At 44.7% G+C, this 19,022-nt stretch overlaps 1 protein-coding gene across 3 annotated transcripts in view; it reads left to right on the top strand.

The window, feature by feature from the left end:
• The window catches only part of col18a1a (collagen type XVIII alpha 1 chain a), a 98,664-nt gene extending 80,117 nt beyond the window's left edge, over positions 1–18,547 (top strand). For all 3 annotated transcript variants that reach the window (XM_078263217.1, XM_078263216.1, XM_078263215.1), the window contains 12 exons: positions 932–962; positions 1,324–1,368; positions 2,310–2,344; positions 2,432–2,554; positions 4,194–4,344; positions 4,522–4,586; positions 4,834–4,962; positions 6,230–6,262; positions 6,349–6,669; positions 14,653–14,850; positions 15,742–15,857; positions 17,479–18,547. In XM_078263217.1, coding sequence (XP_078119343.1) covers positions 932–962; positions 1,324–1,368; positions 2,310–2,344; positions 2,432–2,554; positions 4,194–4,344; positions 4,522–4,586; positions 4,834–4,962; positions 6,230–6,262; positions 6,349–6,669; positions 14,653–14,850; positions 15,742–15,857; positions 17,479–17,692 — 1,461 coding nt within the window. In that variant the 3' untranslated portion in view covers positions 17,693–18,547. The remainder of the gene's footprint in view (positions 1–931; positions 963–1,323; positions 1,369–2,309; positions 2,345–2,431; positions 2,555–4,193; positions 4,345–4,521; positions 4,587–4,833; positions 4,963–6,229; positions 6,263–6,348; positions 6,670–14,652; positions 14,851–15,741; positions 15,858–17,478) is intronic.
• Positions 18,548–19,022: the final 475 nt, after the last annotated feature.

Raw genomic sequence — 19,022 nt, 5'->3', positions numbered from 1 at the left:
CTGTCCTGTAGCTTACTATTGAATAAAAACGTGGTTTAATGTATGTAAACAATGATCAATGATTACCAAATTTCTCTCTCATATTGCTCCTCATTACCACTGAAAACTGTCAAAATATCTAACCCAAACTCCAATTATTATGGACGTTATCTGACATTAAGCGTTTCTGCTTCATTAGAGCCTATGTAAGGAAAAAGCTTAATGTGGTTTAATGTACCTAAACAGCGATCCATCATCACCAAATATCTCTCTCATATTGCTCCTCATAACCACTGAAAACTGTCAAAAAATCAAACCCAAACACCAATTATTATGGACGTTATCTTACATTAAGTGTTTCTGATTCCCATTTTCAGCAGGGCAGCGGAGCGGCTGTGGGTTGACTCCCCGCGGTTCTCATGGGGTTTATAAGTCATAACGTGAAAAAGGTTAATGTGGTTTAATGTACCTAAACAGCGATCAATCATCACCACATTTCTGGTTCGATTTTTTTTTTGACAGTTTTCAGTGGTTATGAGGAGCAATATGAGAGAGAAATTTGGTAATCATTGTTTACTGTGGGGGATAGAGATTGTTGAGGATTTCTTGGCATCTGTCGCTCAAGAATTATGTGTTGGACTTTTTTTTTAACTAAATTGAGCTCAAGGTTTTCAAAGAAAAGTGGTGGGTACAAATGACTCATGACGAAATCTGGTAGGTACGCGTACCCACCGCCCCCACCGAAATCGATGCCTATGATCATATTTGAATCATTGAGGCATTAATGTCATTATCCGGTGCTTTTGTTCTCTAGTTTAAGCCATGTTGTCTGGTGAAACCGCCAAGTCAGTTGCTAACTGCATAACTTGGCATAAACCAAGACAAATCCTGTTTTCTGTGGTTGCTGGTGCTGTGCGTTTCTTCATTGAGCATCGTTTCTTTCTGTTCATAGCGCTACGATGAACTTTCAAGGAACTACCCAGGTATGACCTCCATCACACACCGTTTGTTGTTTTAGCACCAATACATACTACTGTGAGACAGAGAACAGAAGTTAAGTTAAGGTGCCAGTCGAGGAAGGGAGATTTAGAAAGGGTTTAAAGTGTCTGCAGAGATAAACAGTTTAATCTTAACTTGAGTTTGATCCAGCAGCGTCAGCCTGAAGGGGATATACACTCTATCGTCAAGAGATTAAGCTGTCAAGTCTGACTAGATGCGAAGAATGAATTGATAAAACAGACATCACTATCTATGATGCAGGGCGCTAACAGTTTTGCCATGCCAGACACACCTGTAGGATATTGTGTCTAACTCACTGATGTTAAAAATGATATTTTGTTGTAGCGACTAAAGGGGAAAAAGGAGAGCAGGGTGACCGAGGACTTCCAGGTAAATCCCAGTTTGCGTAAAATATACACACTGTACTATTATTGCAAACATTTCCACCAGAGCATGCAAGCGTAGCGGAGCGGCGAGAATTTCCAGACTGATCTCATGAAATGGCTTATGTATGACACGCCGATTCGTATGCCATTATTGGCGTGTTATCAAGACGCATACTCTCTTTTTAGCGCGTTTATCAACGCTGTTTGGCCTCCATTGACTTACATTACCTTGCAATTGCGTGTGAATTGACGCCGTAGGGAGTAGTACGAAATGGCGAAAAATCTGCGTAGGGAGGTTGGTCGGGGTGGCGGATGGGTAAAACGCAGGACTTTCACCCAGGAGAGAGGGGATTGCGTCCCGCGTGTGGCGTTTCCTCGCTCTTGTTTGTGTAAAGCAAACCGTCGCTTTCTTCTCACAATAACACGTTGTTCTCGCGATAACACGGCAAGACGGCGATATTACACCACGTGGCGTGTATGTTTACGTCCACTGTATACAGCGTAAACATACACGCAGATAGCTCAAAATGCGTACAGATAACACGCCACTTGGCTTAAGAAAGTCGCCGTGTATGTTTAGGCGACGTCATGATGTCATGTTGGAATTTCCGCTCCTCGCTCACAGGGCAATTCCTTTCAGATAAACGCCACTCTGCATGTCTGGAGCCTTGCCAGCAAAAAGTCCGCCGGGTGGGTGGGCGGCATGGAGAGGGTGGGTGGGCGGGCGGGCGCTGTTCATCTGTACGTACTGTGCTGAAGTAACATAGAGTCGGGCTCGGGCATGCTTCGAATGGTGTAAGCGAAATTGGAAGTGGGGGAAATAAGGCGAGGCTCCAACAATTCCAAAAACATGCTCTGCTCTCATCCATAATATACCTGCACTGCAGGACTGTGTTGAAGTGAATTACGAGTACTTGATCACTAAAACACCTTTGTTTTCCCCAGGAACAGCCTCTAATTTTGATATTTACACATTCAAGGTAAACTAGCTTATCAATACACCACCAGTCAGTTTCATTAGTGTGCTTGATGTCCTGTACTTCATAATGTTAAACTGTTTCCAACAGAATGAACTGAAGGGGGAGCGTGGAGACTCAGGTGTGAAGGGAGAAAAGGGAGCGCCTGGTGATGGACATTATGGCCCACGTTTTAAAGGAGTACAAGGCCCACCAGGGCCTCCTGGCAGACCAGTGAGTAAAATGGCTGTTGTATACTGTATATTTACAGGCAGAGGTGGAAAATGTACTAAAATATTGTACTCAAGTAAAAGTACCAATACTTTCATGAAATATTACTTTAGTGAAATTACCTATCAGAAAAATTACTGAAGTAAAAGTAATAAGTAGTTCATTTAAAATGTACTTTAAGTAAAAGTTACATTAAAAAGAAAACTGTAAAACGGGGCGAGGGGGATCTCTCCCATGTAGTGAAAATAGGACAAGGGGTCATAAATCCAAAACTATTGTTTTTAATTAAAGAAAAATCTATACAAATGTATAAAAGTCTATACAAATGTATACACATGTAATAACAACATAACACATGTCACACATGACATGATGGCAAGATGTGACTGTAAATTCAAAGGCTTGTTTACATTCAAACCGGTGACAGTTTGGGTGGCCTGTATGAGCTAATTAGATGTATGTGAATTAATTTAGCCAGTGTCCTACATATGTTGTCCTACGGGTTGCTAGTGCTAGACAAAAATTAGCAATGCCATGAAACATGTTTTGCTAATTGGCAATTTGCTATTAGTCATGAAAACTTAGTTTGAAGTACCAATGCACAAATAATTACCAAAAACATGCTTCCGCAGATTAGATGTGGAGTTATTGAATTCTGCCAGTTCAGTCACCTTTGGCTGGCACATCTGTCTTTCAAATGTGGCCAAGGATTTTCGTCGTTTTGGGCAGCAGAATTTGATGTTTCAGCTAGCATTTCTACTGAAACGGTCTCTGAACCGTCGTCGCTCGCCTGAACCACCTCAATCTCGTTCTCTCCTACAGAAAGACTTGGCGCCTGGTAGACAGCCTAGATGCTGATCAGTCCTCACTGTAGTGGTTCCGGTTGCGATTTTTATTTTTTTTTTTCTTCCTTTCGGTTTTCGAAGTTTGTTTTTTTTTACTCCGTAACGAATGGGTTTTGTAATGTAGCGAAATACAATACTTCACTCAAAACGTAATCAAGTACATTTTAAATTACTGATTTCAAAAACTACTTCAAAAATACAAAATAAAAACTACTCAATACAGTAACGTGAGTAAATGTATTTCGTTACTTTCCACCTCTGTTTACAGGTAGGGCATATTTACGGCCCAGATCCTATTTTGTCGGAAGACTTGTGGTTTGACCTGTACAGTAAACACAATAGGGGTGCAAATCACATGTTTTATTACGATATTATATCTATTCTTAGGACAATACAATATTAACCAATATCACAAAGTCTGCCGCGATATGATGCCGATTCAATTCGGGGTCCCGCGACCGATACAAGACGATACGTGAGCCAAATTACTTGCGTCAACTCACAAAAAGCAACTAAAATATGATTTGACAATATCATTACAAACAAACAACACTTTTTAATTAAAAGAATAACTATAGAGTGAGAATTTATATATATATATATATATATATTCACTTTGTATGGATAATATTGGATCGTTGAGGACTGAATAGATACGTCGGTCCAGATCGACTTATCCTTATACCCTTAAAGCACGCAAGCCGGTATTACACATAACTCAAAGTTGTCACGACCTAGATGCTAGACATTTGAATAATGCGTTCCAGTAATTTACATTTATTTCTCCATCGTGTTAGGGCCCAAAGGGAGAATCCATAATGGGCCCTCCTGGACCCCAGGGGCCACCAGGGTCACCAGGGATTGGTTACGATGGGCGTCCAGGTCCTCCCGGACCACCTGGACCTCCAGGATCTCCCTCACTTCCCGGGGAATATAGGCCCAGTCACTGTAAGCGGCTTTTTCTATGTTTTAATATTCTGGATATTTCTAAACTATACACTTGTACCACTAGTGTTAGGGTGACCTCAAGCTACCGTCTGCACTCTACGCGTCGGCTACTGGAGGCAAACTGCTCTCGAGCTTTAAATGCGCCAAACGTTAACGAGCTTTTCTTTTCATTTGAAGCCGTCAGCGTTCCCGGACCTCCCGGTCCTCCTGGTGCACCTGGGATACCCGGTCACTCCTCTGGGGTAAGTGCCATCACGGCATTTTCATATTATATGACCAATTGTGCAATTGCTAGGCCGGCATGGATAATAAGTTCTCTTTGTCGATCAGTCTGCACTCTGGAACCGTTGTTGCCAACTCATCACATTGTGTCTGAAATACTTTGGCTGATTAGAACTTTTCATTTAAAAGAGGAATTGGCAGCCATTTCTTTGTCATTTTATTTCTGTTCAACAGAAGCCGAACACCACGTACATTTGTTTTCCACAGGTTACTGTTTTAAGGTCCTACGAAACGATGGTAGCTACAGCCAGACGGCAGGGAGAGGGCAGCCTCATCTACATCATAGACAAAGCTGACCTGTATTTGAGAGTACGCGATGGACTGCGCCAAGTCATGGTACAGCGTTCTACTTTTCACCCAAGAAAATGAAATGCAATGCTTTTAATTGTATTAGATAGTTAATTAGAATTCAAAAATATGATACAATTAGACTTTAAAGCTGTCGTGGATTTTTGGCCCCTAGGGGACAAAACAAATCAAAAGAAACCACTGCCATATCTCTGGTTTATAAAACATTCTATCAACCAATACATCAGGAGGCACAGTGGCTTTGAACAATGGAAATTGTGGCGGATATGAAAAAGACATTTAAGAACACTATGTGGTTAGGGTTACACTTTTGATATGGTTGAATATAGTTTTGTTTTTAGTCATTTCAAATAACTTACATTTTAATGATGCTTATTGCTCAAAATATACTTGCACTGTTCAACTGTAAAATACCTTCACTCATATGAAAAGGTTAACTAAAGTTATGCGTCTGTAAAAATAAAAATAGTTAAAGGTCCCATGGCATGAAAATTTCACTTTGTGAGGTTTTTTAACATTAATATGACTTCCCCCAGCCTGCCTATGGTCCCCCAGTGGCTAGAAATGGCGCTAGATGTAAACCAAGCTCTGGGTATCCTGCTCTGCCTTTGACAAAATTAAAGCTCAGATGGGCCGATCTGGAATCTTCCCTTTATGACATCATAAGGAGGAAGGTTACCTCCCCTTTCTCTGCTTTACCCGCCCAGAGAATTTGGCCCGCCCATTAGAAAGAGAGAGACATGATGGCTTGAAAACAAGCGAAGCATGGCAGTTGGTCAAGGCCACACCCCCCCCCCTTCTCTCCTCCTCAATAGCATTTAAAGCTACAGACACAGAAATGGCACATCCTCAGGAAAGCTCATTGTGGGACCGGCTCTAGTGTCTGTAATTCTGCACCAAGGCTGAATTTCAGGAAAGAGACTTCAGATACAGTATTAGGGGACCACTAAGGTCTATATAAAAGAGACTTCAGATACAGTATTAGGGGACCATTAAGGCCTATATAAAAGAGACTTCAGATACAGTATTAGGGGGACCACTAAGGTCTATATAAAAGAGACTTCAGATACAGTATTAGGGGACCACTAAGGTCTATATAAAAGAGACTTCAGATACAGTATTAGGGGACCATTAAGGCCTATATAAAAGCATCCAAAAAGCAGCATGTCATAGGACCTTTAATATAGAGACAATATACACTATCTACATTATTATGTAATACAGTTCAGATCAGGTGATTGGGAGGTGAGAGGTCAGTCTTTGCTAAACGGCTCTTTTTCCTCCTCCTCCGCAGCTTGGAGAGTACAGTCCATTCTTCAGAGATCTGGTAGGTTCCGCACAACAACGTAGACATTTTTAGCCTTTTTTATTCAACGACTTGATTTTTGATAAATCTCTTATTTTCATTTAAAGGAGAACGAGGTGGCAGAGGTGCAGCCTCCCCCTGTGATCCTGCACCCCCAGTCCCAGGACCAGTCCCAGAACAACGGAGCCAGCCATTACTCCCAGGGTGGTCACGCCATACGACCCATCGAGCCTCCGCCGCAGCCACCCGTAGACCCCAGGTACCCACCGCAGTACGATCCCAGATTCCCGGACCCGAGACACCATGGTCAGACGGACGGAAGACCGGCCACCCAACAGGCCGAGAACAGATACCCCGTAACTCCGCAGCGACGACCCAGCCCACCTGTACCACAGCCCGCTGGCCACGCGGACCCATCGGCATCAGGAGTGAGTACAGTTCAACCGGGAGAGCTTACCTATACAAACGTTGACGAGTTTATAATGGAGGGTATCGTGTTACGTCGATGCGGGATACATTGGTGTCAACTTGTGGAATATTTGAATATATCATTGCTTGACCGACTATCTCTATGACTTGTAGTACTTTCTCTAGACAGAGTACGGGTCACATGCTGCCGAACACAGAGACGGGGACTCGAGTCTGAGAACTCGGACTCGAGTCGCACTTATATCGCACAAACCGCGACTTCAGACTTGACTCGAGCTTCGAGACTTGTCAACAACCTGTTTTCATGCAATTATTGCTTTTTAAATCTAAATTCATTCATGTATTTCTATTTTATTTTATCGGTGCATATATATGTTGGGGAAACGTATGATGAGCTGCATGTCCCTGCCCTTTGCCATAACGTGCAACGTAACGCATGCGCTATGCCTTTGTGCGCACACTCACATATCAAAAAATGCATTGACGATGGCGACACCAAGTCCTCCTGGAGTTGTGCCTTTTGTCATTAGTTTTGCGTTCAATAACTTCATAAACAGCAGCAGTAAGTGAACAGCTACATGCAAGGTGTGTGGCACCAAGATATATGATGCCGGATCTACAACGTCGAACTTCATCAGGCATCTCAAAACGCACCCAGATAGGTCAGTAACTTGCTAATGTCAATGAGACATTAAATTTAGCATATATCGCCACATGTAACAAGCTAAGGTTCAAAAATCCTATGAAAAAATCGAGGAAGGGATGAAGTGACCCTGCCCGGAGGAAGCCCGGGGCCCCCGCCTGGAGCCAGGCCCAGATGGAGGGCTCGCCAGCGAGCCGCTCTGGTGGCCGGGTTTGCCACGGAGCCCGGTCGGGCACAGCCCGAAAAAGCTACGTGGCGGACATCCCTCCATCCCATGGGCCCACCACCTGTGGGAGGAACCGCTGGGGTCGGGTGCGCTGCCACATGGGTGGCAGTGAAGGTCAGGGGCCTCGACGGACCAGACCCGGGCAGCAGAGGCTGGCTCTGGGGACGTGGAATGTCACCTCTCTGTGGGGGAAGGAGCCGGAACTTGTGCGGGAGGTGGAGCGCCACCGGTTAGATCTGGTGGGGCTTACCTCTACGCACAGTCTTGGTTCTGGAACCATACTCCTGGATAGGGGTTGGACTCTTTTCTTCTCCGGAGTTGCCCAGGGTGTGAGGCGCCGGGCGGGTGTGGGGATACTCACAAGCCCCCGGCTGAGCGCCGCTACGTTGGAGTTTAACCCGGTGGACGAGAGGGTCGCCTCCCCTACGCCTGCGGGTTGTGGGGGGGAAAAACTCTGACTGTTGTTTGTGCATATGCACCAAACAAGAGTTCAGAGTATTCGGCCTTCTTGGAGACCTTGAGTGGAGTCCTGCATGGGGCTCCAGTCGGGGACTCCATAGTTCTGCTGGGGGGACTTCAACGCGCACGTGGGTAATGATGGAGACACATGGAGAGGCGTGATTGGGAGGAACGGCCTCCCTGATCTAAACCAGAGTGGTTGTTTGTTGTTGGACTTCTGTGCTAGTCATGGATTGTCTATAACGAACACCATGTTCGAACATAGGGATGCTCATAAGTGTACTTGGTACCAGAGCACCCTAGGCCAAAGGTCAATGATCGATTTTATAATCGTTTCATCTGATCTGAGGCCATATGTTTTGGACACTCGGGTGAAGAGAGGGGCGGAGCTGTCAACCGATCACCATCTGGTGGTGAGTTGGGTCAGGGGGTGGGGGAAGACTCTGGACAGACCTGGTAAGCCCAAACGGGTAGTGCGGGTAAATTGGGAACGTCTGAGGAGGCCCCTGTCCGACAGACTTTCAACTCACACCTCCGGCGGAGCTTTCGTGCATCCCTGTGGAGGCTGGGGGGCATTGAACCCTGAGTGGACAATGTTCAAAGTTTCCATTGCTGAAGCTGCGGTGAGGAGCTGTGGTCTTAGGGTCTTAGGTGCCTCAAGGGGCGGTAACCCACGAACACCGTGGTGGACACCGGTGGTCAGGAAGCCGTCCGACTGAAGAAGGAGTCTTTCCGGGATATGTTATCCCAGACGACTCCGGAGGCAGTTGCAAGGTACCGAAGGGCCCGAAGGGCTGCAGCCTCTGCCGTGAAAGAGGCAAAGCAGCGTGTGTGGGAGAAGTTCGGAGAAGACATGGAGAAGGACTTTCGGTCGGGCACCAAGGTGCTTCTGGAAAACCGTTCGCCACCTCAGGAGGGGGGAAGCGGGGAACCATCCAAGCTGTGTACAGTAAGGATGGGACGCTGTTGACCTCAACTGAGGAGGTAATAGGGCGGTGGAAGGAGCACTTTGAGGAACTCCTAAATCCGACTAATACGCCCTCTATGGTAGAGGCAGAGCTGGAGGATGAGGGGGGGGATTGGCATCAATTTCCCTGGTGGAGGTTGCTGAGGTAGTTAAACAACTCCACAGTGGCAAAGCCCCAGGAATTGATGAGATCCGTCCAGAAATGCTTAAAGCTCTGGGTGTGGAGGGGTTGTCTTGGTTGACACGCCTCTTCAACATTGCGTGGAAGTCTGGGACGGTGCCTGAGGAGTGGCAGACCGGGGTGGTGGTTCCCCTTTTAAAAAAGGGGGGACCAGAGGGTGTGTGCCAATTACAGGGGTATCACACTTCTCAGCCTCCCGGTAAAGTCTACTCCAAGGTGCTGGAAAGGAGGGTTCGGTCGATAGTCGAATCTCAGGTTGAAGAGGAACAATGCGGATTCCGTCCCTGGTCGTGGAACAACGGACCAGATCTTTACTCGCAAGGATCCTGGAGGGAGCCTGGGAGTATGCCCAACCAGTCTACATGTGTTTTGTGGATCTGGAGAAGGCGTATGACCGGGTGCCCCGGGAGATACTGTGGGAGGTGCTGCGGGAGTACAGGGTGAGGGGGTCCCTTCTCAGGGCCATCCAATCTCTGTACGACCAAAGCGAGAGCTGTGTCCGGGTTCTCGGCAGTAAGTCGGACTCGTTTCAGGTGAGAGTTGGCCTCCGCCAGGGCTGCGCTTTGTCACCAATCCTGTTTGTAGTATTTATGGACAGGATATCGAGGCGTAGTCGGGGTGGAGAGGGGTTGCAGTTCGGTGGGCTGGGGATCTCATCGCTGCTTTTTGCAGATGATGTGGTCCTGATGGCATCATCGGCCTGTGACCTTCAGCACTCACTGGATCGGTTCGCAGCCGAGTGTGAAGCAGCTGGGATGAGGATCAGCACCTCTAAATCGGAGGCCATGGTTCTCAGCAGGAAACCGATGGAGTGCCTTCTCCAGGTAGGGAATGAGTCCTTACCCCAAGTGAAGGAGTTCAAGTACCTTGGGGTCTTGTTCGCGAGTGAGGGGACAATGGAGCGGGAGATTGGTCGGAGAATCGGCACAGCAGGTGCGGTATTACATTCAATTTATCGCACCGTTGGGGATCGAAAAAGAGAGCTGAGCCAGAAGGCAAAGCTCTCAATCTACCGGTCAGTTTTTGTTCCTACCCTCACCTATGGTCATGAAGGCTGGGTCATGACCGAAAGAACAAGATCCAGGGTACAAGCGGCCGAAATGGGTTTCCTCAGGAGGGTAGCTGGCGTCTCCCTTAGAGATAGGGTGAGAAGCTCAGTTATCCGTGAGGAGCTCGGAGTAGAGCCGCTGCTCCTTTGCGTCGAAAGGAGCCAGTTGAGGTGGTTCGGGCATCTGGTAAGGATGCCCCCTGGGCGCCTCCCCTAGGGAGGTGTTCCAGGCACGTCCCAGCTGGGAGGAGGCCTCGGGGAGACCCAGGACTAGGTGGAGGGATTATATCTCTAACCTGGCCTGGGAACGCCGGGATCCCCCAGTCGGAGCTGGTTAATGTGGCCCGGAAAGGGAAGTTTGGGGGTCCCCTGCTGAGCTGCTACCCCGCGACCCGACCCCCGGATAAGCGGATGAAGATGGATAACAAGCTAACCATCGCAGTGTTGTGCCAATGCTGGGAACAGGCAAATTGTATCATTATAGTTGTATCCATATGATGTGATAGACTTAGGTTAATTTTTCACCAGGTTGTTGTTAAATAGCAATACGGAAAGTATCAGTTATCACATGTTTGCACCATGGTTGGTGTATTAACTTTATTTTTTTAATAAAGCAATATATTTTGATATACACAGTATGTTACATTCAGATTTACTCTTTTCCTACCGTAACCATTCACCCTGTTTTAGTGAGACCCTGGGTCCATATAAGGGCAGGGGGGATTAAAGCACCACGTACAGAGTGTAACACATAACACATAAAACAGGACAAGGTGACAGATGGACAACAGGGAAGAAGGGGCGATATCAGAACTGACAAGACGGGATTGGACAGGACAGTTGACAAGCACGACGACGTATTATTAGTGATTGGGTAGATTAATCTGTGATTCACATTGGGCGGTCACGGTTAGGGTGTTGAAAGGAGTTGGAAAAATTTTATGCATAAGTGTGGATAGTGTGTGCCTATGTGTATGAGTAAAGTGGTAACTGCTGGGGCAAAAAAAAGGGAAAAATAAGATAAATAAATAATGTAAAAGAAATAGAGATTTTAGAAACGTTAGAAATGGGGACCAGGTATCTTCAAAGGCTGACATTTACTTCCCTCTGGGTGCATTGTGTTTTTCCATTGAAATGTATTCTGAGATTAAATTTGTCCAGTGATTGATGTGGCAAGATTTCTTTGATTTCCAGTTTTGGAAGACCACTTTCTAGACAGCTAGAAAAATGAGCAACGGATTCCTGAATTGTTGCGGGATGTGGATTTCGGAGATGTCACCAAGGAGACGGAGTGTTGGAGATGATGGGATTCTGTTGCTCAGGGTGGTGGACAGTGTCTCAGTGACCGTGATCCAGAAAGAGTGAACTGGTTGACAGAGCCACACATAATAGTTCTGTGAATTACTTTATATTGTATAAGCTGCAGGTTTGTGTTAGTGGTCATGGAAAAGGTATTCTTACAGATTTAGGTTGGAAATCATTGTACCGTATATAGCCGGGCGGTTAGTTTTTTGAAGTTAAGTTCTTCTGTAAGCTGAGAGGGTTGTAATGTGTTGTCGGTGAGTCAGATTTTATCTTTAATTTTAAGTCTAAGTTGTTGATATTGAAGGAATTGTTCTCTCCCAACCCCATATTTCTGCGTGAGTGTGTTAAATGACATGAAATGGTTGGTCTCAAATAGGTGATGAAGATGTGCGATTTCTTTTTGTGCCCATATGGAGAAGTAAAAAGGTTTGTTCTGTAACATGAACACTGGGTTGTGCCAGAGTGGGGTGAACTTGTTTAATTCTAGTGATGATTTTGTGATTCGGTTCATTTTCCACCAGGCTGTCATAATTGTATAGATTACGTTGGCAGAAGTTAGATTTCTTGATTGATTGTGAGAGGAAGGGGAGATCTGCAATTGGGATGTTTGTACATTGGTTTTGTTCCAGTTCCAGCCACGGGTAATTGTACTTGTGTATATTGATCATCCATCCAAGTGATGGGGATCATAGAAAAAAGGTAGTTAAATCTGGGGTAGGGTTTTCATTTTGACTGCAGCTATTCTTCCGATGAGTGCGAGTGGGTGTTAAGACCAGCGTTTATATTTGTCTTTGATTTTCCTGAGGAGGGTAGTATAGTTGAGGATGGAAAGCTCTGACAGCCTGGGGGAAATCTGAATCCCTAGGTACTTGATGTTTCCTGTGTGAAGGTTGAAGGAAGTGTCCTGAGCTTCAAAATCACATGCATCATCTGAGAGGGGTAGTAAAATTGATTTATTCCAGTTGATAGTGTAATGTTAGACATGGGAGAATCTGTTGATGATACTGACAATTTGTTTAAGTGATACCTGTGAGTTCTGTAAATAAAGTAAATATATAGAATAGGTTGAAAAGTCTGCGGACATTATCTGTGGCGTGTCTATTTTTTTATGAAACCTGTCTGATCTGGATGAATGAGTGTGGAAGTGACTGTTTCTATTCTGGTTGCCAGTACTTTGGTGATCATTTTCAAGTCAGTATTCAATAGTGAGAGAGGTCGGTAGCTAGAGGGGTGAGATGGGTCTTTGTTGGGTTTTAACAGTAATGTCATGGCTGCTGTATTCATGTGTATGGGTATGGTGGAGGAAGTTTTTATTTCTATAATTACTCTGTTGAATAGTGGTGATAATATGTCCCAAAAGTGTTTGTGGAATTCGGCCGGTAATCCATCTGGTCCGGGAGATTTGTTGCTAGGAATTTTATTGAGGGCTTGGGTAAGTTCATTGAGGCTAAGGGGTGCGTCTAGAATGTCGGTTTGTTCTGCAGTTAATTTTGGTAACTTCAGACTGTTTAAGAAGGTGTCGATTTCTGATTGCGTAGGTTGGTGAGTGGGGGAATAGAGGTTGCTGTAGAAATTCTGAAATATGTTGTTTATATCCTGTGGGTTTTGATTAATGTTTCTGTGGAGTCCAAGATGGCTGGGATGATTGATTTCTGTTTCTTGTGTTGAGTAGATTTGCTAAATATTTACTGTTTGCTTTATTACTGTATTGAAAACCATTATATTTCAGTTGCTGAAATTGAAAAGTTTGTTTTCTGTATAATGTCAAGTTGCGTTCTAAGTACTTTTAATTCCTTTTGTTTTGGTTCACTGGGATGGCGGATATTTCATTTGTTGTTATAATGTCTTTTCCAATTGTTGTTGCTGTTTTTTCCTGTACGAAGAGTATGATAACATTTTCCCTCTGATTACGGCCTTCCCAGTTTCCCACAGCAGTGAAGGTGAGGTGTTTGTTATTCTCCAACTGTCGCTAAGGCCACAGTCCCCCATATATTGCTGTATTGCATCAGTGGAATGCCAGTTTCTTAAGTTGCCAGAGGTGCTTGAGAGGTCAATTGCAGGATTGATGACAGTATTGAAGTCTCCCGCTATGAATTTGATATTATGGAGAAAAGATTGTTGAAGAAAGATGGATCATCATTGTTAGGGCCATAAATGTTTGCCAGTGTAAATGTTGTACGGTTGAAAGTTGCATTAATGATGATGAATCTTCCGGCTGGGTCCACGATGGATTGGTTTAGTGAAAACTGAATATCTTCATTTATTAAGATTGAGACACCCCTTTGTTTGCTGTTGAAGAGTATATTTTGTCAAATTGTCTGAATTTAAGCTGCTGTAAATCTGTCTCTTAAATGTGTTTCTTGTAGGAAGCAAATATCAGCCTATAGTTGTATTAGACGATTTATTACTTTAAGTCTTTTGGATTGGTTACGGAAGGCGCGGATATTCCACGTTATCAAGTTAAGCGGTCGCATTTGTGTATGAGAGAGAGAGAGAGAATTTATTCAGAAAAGCCAAGGTGTTATTTCAGGGCTTCGGAATAATTGTCCATTTAACCAACCGTGTGTCGGCACGTTGGATCTCACCTCTGCTCGAATCTCACGATCCTCGCACTGTCATCCTTCCCACACCGTCATCGGTTACCAAGCGTCTTCTGAGCACGTCGGTGTATTAACTTTCAATACAGATGTTTCCCTCAAACTTTGAACACTGAAAAATGTAACGTGTGATGAGGTTGGGCTTTCCAGCCAGTTAGTAACACAGACAAACATGTATTCTTTGGTGCAGATACCAAAATGTTGAAAAATACAGTTATGAAATTGAAACAGAGTTCTTAATTTGTGTTTCTTCAGATTGTATTGCAATAGACCCCATAAAGTTATCCTACAACTGATTTTGATACTGTACTGTATGGATGGTAGCTACAGGACATGCTTTGAATTCATAAGATTTAACAATACAGTGTTAGGGACAGATCAGATGGCCAGAGACTTGAGACTTGACTTGAACTTCCAAAAATGACTCGTGAACATCTCTGGCCGAACAATACACAAGTAAATGCATTTTTTTTTTAAATGCAGCTTGCAATATTTTATTTAAAACTTATAATCAATAATGCAATAAACTTACAGAAGCCTGCGTCTTCCTCATCAGCTACATCTCATCGCCTTGAACGCCCCTCAAACTGGCAACATGCGAGGAATTCGCGGGGCAGACTTCCTGTGCTTCCAGCAGGCCCGCGCCATAGGCCTGAAGGGAACCTTCAGAGCTTTCCTGTCCTCCAAGCTTCAAGACCTCTACACCATCGTCCGCAGGTCGGACAGGGACAGCGTCCCCATCGTCAACCTCAAGGTGAGAAGCGACCGCTGCCGCGGTTCCGTTTGTACTACACACTCGCACGTACGGACAGATTTCGAGTTTTACATCAAATAGGTTTCTTAGAAACTTAACGATTGTGTTGTCTAAACTAAATATACTTTAACGTACCTTTTTCAGGACACTGTATTTTAAAGATACTTTTGTTTTGATGCTTGTTCAATGAACCATAAACAATTAATGAACATGCACCTGTTGAACGGTCAAAAAGACAAGAACGGTAGGCAATTAAGGTCACAGTTATAAGAAAATGAGGAAAGTAAAGAGACCTTTCTACTGACTCTGAAAAACACCAAAAGAAAGATGCCCAGGGTCCCTGCTAATCTGCGTGAACGTGCCTTAGTCATGGTGCAAGGAGGCATGAGGACAGCAGATGTGGCCAGGGCAATACATTGCAATGTCCCTACTGTGAGACGCCTAAGACAGCGCTACAGGGAGACAGGAAGCACAGCCGATCGTCCTCGCAGTGGCAGACCACGTTTAACACCTGCATAGGATCGGTCCATCCGAATATCACACCTGCGGGACAGGTACAGGATGGCAACAACAACCGCAAGAACTGGCCAGTATGGTGCAGTACATGAGGAGGAGATGCACTGCAGTACTTAATGCAGCTGGTGGCCATACCAGATACTGAGGGCTACTTTTGATTTTGACCCCCCCTTTGTTCAGGGACACATCAGGTTTCTGTTAGTCACATGTCTGTGAAAATGTTCAGTTTACGTCTTAGTTGTTAAATATTTTAAGGTTTAATTTTAAGTTTCTTTTTTTGCTGAGTATATAGCCTATGGATTTTGCCGCTGCTTTATGAAGAACACGTTATGGAGGAGAAATTCAATTTAAGGCATTGTACCGTCTTCCTCGCAGGACCAAGTGTTGTTCAGCAGTTGGGAGTCTCTCTTCGGCGACGACGCTAACAAAATGAGGGAGAACGTGCCAATCTACTCCTTCGACGGTAGAGACACCCTCAGGGACAGCGCATGGTGAGTCTTTGTTTGTACAATAATCTTACATTTGATACAGGGCTTGCACAAGCACAGGAGGCATTTCTGCGTCCGTTACCACAGCGCCTCCCGTCTGAACCATTTCCCATCTCGACGAGATGAGACGCGCAACAAATTGAAATTATTACTGAATTAATATAAATGATTGAGTAAGCTAATCTACAGTTGTGCTCCTAAGTTTACATTGAAATACTGGGCAGTTTTTTGAAAATATGACTGATCATGCAGAAAACCTCTTTTATTTAAGGGATAGCGGTCAGGTGAAGCCATTTATTATCACATAATTGCATTTGCCCTTTTTGAATAACAATGATGACTGAAATCGCCCCGATCAGCGAGAAAAGGTAAAGTGCATAAATCAGGAAAAGGATACAAGATATCCAAAGACTGAAAAATGGCGGTCAGTAATGCTCAAAGTTTGATAAACAAATGGAGAATTTGCGGTGGGCTGGAATCAACAAAGATTTCAGCCTCAACTACCAGAAAAATTGGTCGGGATGGAAGGAACCCTCAATAAGGAGGCACGGTCAGGTTGCCAGAAATATAATAAAATATGCCAAACAGCACCTGTACAAGCCTAAGAACTTGTAGAACACGAGACCAACATGTAAAGTTATTGTCACAACAATAATCTCTATGTTTGGAGAGGAGTCACAACCCAAGAATTTAGGGGACCTGGAGGCTTTTTGTCAAGAAGAATGGGCATATCTACCATCTGGGGAATAAGGTACTCAGCCACAACTATCACAAAAGACTGCAAGCTGTCATTGATGCAAAAGAGGGCAATACGCAGTATTAAGATCTAAGGGTACGCAAACATTTGAACGGGGATCACATTGCTACGTTTTGCACTATTCTGTAATACTTTACGGTTTAATTTGAATCCCATTCAAATAAAAGTACTACGTTTTGCCCAATAACTCGTTTTCTTAAAAGAACGGTATACAGTTCACAAATTCTGCTGTACACTTATGAGCACAACCGTATAGGGCCCTAGATCGCGGAAGGCTTGCGTCATTTAAATGCAACAACGCCACATTTAAGGCTGCAGCTGATCCAGAATGCTGCTGCTCGAGTCCTCGCTTAGACCAATCCAGTTCTAAAGTCCTTACATTGGCTTCCTGTGCCTCAAAGAATTGATTTCAAAATACTTTTGCTGGTTTATGTAACCATAACTTGACAACTAAACAGGGGGAAGCAGCGCTCAGTTTTTACGCTCCACGTATCTGGAACAAACTCCCAGAAAACTGCAGGTCTGCCACAACTCTGTTCTTTTAAATCAAGACCGAAGACCTTTTTTTTTTTTATGTCGCCTTTCTTTAAATAATTGTTCAATTCTTATACTGCACCTGTAAGTGTCACTCATATTTTATCAGTTTTTTTTTAATGGTTTTCAACTGCTCTTTAATGTTTTTGTAAAGCACTTTGAATTGCCCTGTTGCTGAAATGCACTATACAAATAAAGCTGCCTTGCCTTATCACCGCCATGCAGTTGGCGCACACTTTCAGTTGAGATGTGGTTCTGAGCTGTCGGAAATGTAAGTGCAAAAGAAACAAAGGCTACTACTAACACCGCGCGCTTGTTTTTGATTCCCCGCAGGCCAGAGAAAATGGTGTGGCACGGCTCGAGCAACAAAGGTCACCGGCAAACGGACCACTACTGCGAAACGTGGCGGGCGGGCGACCCCGCCGTGACCGGTCTGGCATCATCGCTACAGAGCAGGCACCTCCTGCAGCAAACGTCCAGCAGCTGCTCGGGCTCCCACATCGTCCTGTGCATCGAGAACGCCTTCACTACACACTTCAAAAAATAACTTTTTGGCGTTCCGGGCCCCACATTTTAATTCCCCCGAAAAAACACGTGGCGTCCGACGAACGGGACCCGCGGCTCTGCGCCCGGCAGAGACATTGTCTGCCTCTCCGCGAATGCCAAAGAGACGGGGCGAACGGAGGGGCGTCGGTCCTTTTTTCTCGGGGGCATCGGCACATATTTTCTCCAAGGGGCGGAACGAGAGCGGAGAAGCTAAACGCATTCTCAAATTGTATCCATTTGTATATTACACATTTTTGTTGTTGTTGTTGACGTCATCAATGTTTTACCTTTTGAACCGTTTATCAAAAAATGCTATATCCATCCTGTTTTTTTGTATCGTAGGTACCGATAATTTCCACATTTATTTCATTTTAGGGTTACGATGGGGAACGGCAAACGTTTAAAGACTATTTTAAAAAAGATGATTGATATTTATTTGTAAATGAAGTTAAATGCCCTCATTTATATCGTACACAGCACAAAACATTTGACTTTTTGTTCGAGAGTTTCTAAGGCTGGTTACAAAAAAAGGTCAGTTAGGGAACCGTTCCATTTGTATGCATGATTCTACAAATATGTTAACGCTACCGTAGAGGGCGAGATTCCTCGGAGCTGAAATAGAGCCTTAAGAATGTGAAATGATGATTTTCCCCTCTTGCCGCTTTATAAAAAGCTAAGGGTGAGCGAGCTGCTTATTTGTGGGAGCGAGGAGAGGGCAGTTTTTGCAGTAGCCCCGTTTGAATTCCAGAGACTGACCTGGCCTCGGCGCTGCCGACGTCCTGCGGATATCCATTTTTATAACAAATTGTGCTGTACCGTTTGTCCCGGGCACTGAATAAAAGTGTTTTTCAACTAATGTCACGTAGCGTACATGTGCGTAGAGTGTTTGTGTGTGGAATTCTTCTTTTTCTGCCGACCCAAATGTAGACAGGCCAGAGGTGGACTTACTGCTAGACATTAAGATAATTACTTACTTTAACAGGTTTCTGTGCTCAGTGTCATTGGTGCCATAGGTGAAGTGCATTTGTTGCTTTCTTGCGGAAGGTGCTAGGGTTGCTCTTGTGGCTGAAACTGCTTGAGGTAATCAGTGGCAAGAGCGGGGGTTAAAGAGCGTCCATTGCGAGCAATCGTGAGCATCAGCGCGTGCTTGATAAGCAATTAGTGAGGGGCGTGGCCGGGCAGCCGCACCTGCAGCCGACAAGCAGCTCCAACTAGTATTTTTTTTGCGGCGAGCGCGCGGATTGAATTACAAGGAAAGTCAGCCTTTGCATCGCCTCGTAAAGCTCAAATACTAACCGTCACGCACTTCTCCGATGCAACACTACCAGGTA

Source organism: Sander vitreus, chromosome 11, assembly GCF_031162955.1.
Source record: "Sander vitreus isolate 19-12246 chromosome 11, sanVit1, whole genome shotgun sequence".
In the NCBI taxonomy this organism is placed as follows: domain Eukaryota; kingdom Metazoa; phylum Chordata; class Actinopteri; order Perciformes; family Percidae; genus Sander; species Sander vitreus.
This window is presented reverse-complemented; position numbering and strand designations above follow the sequence as displayed.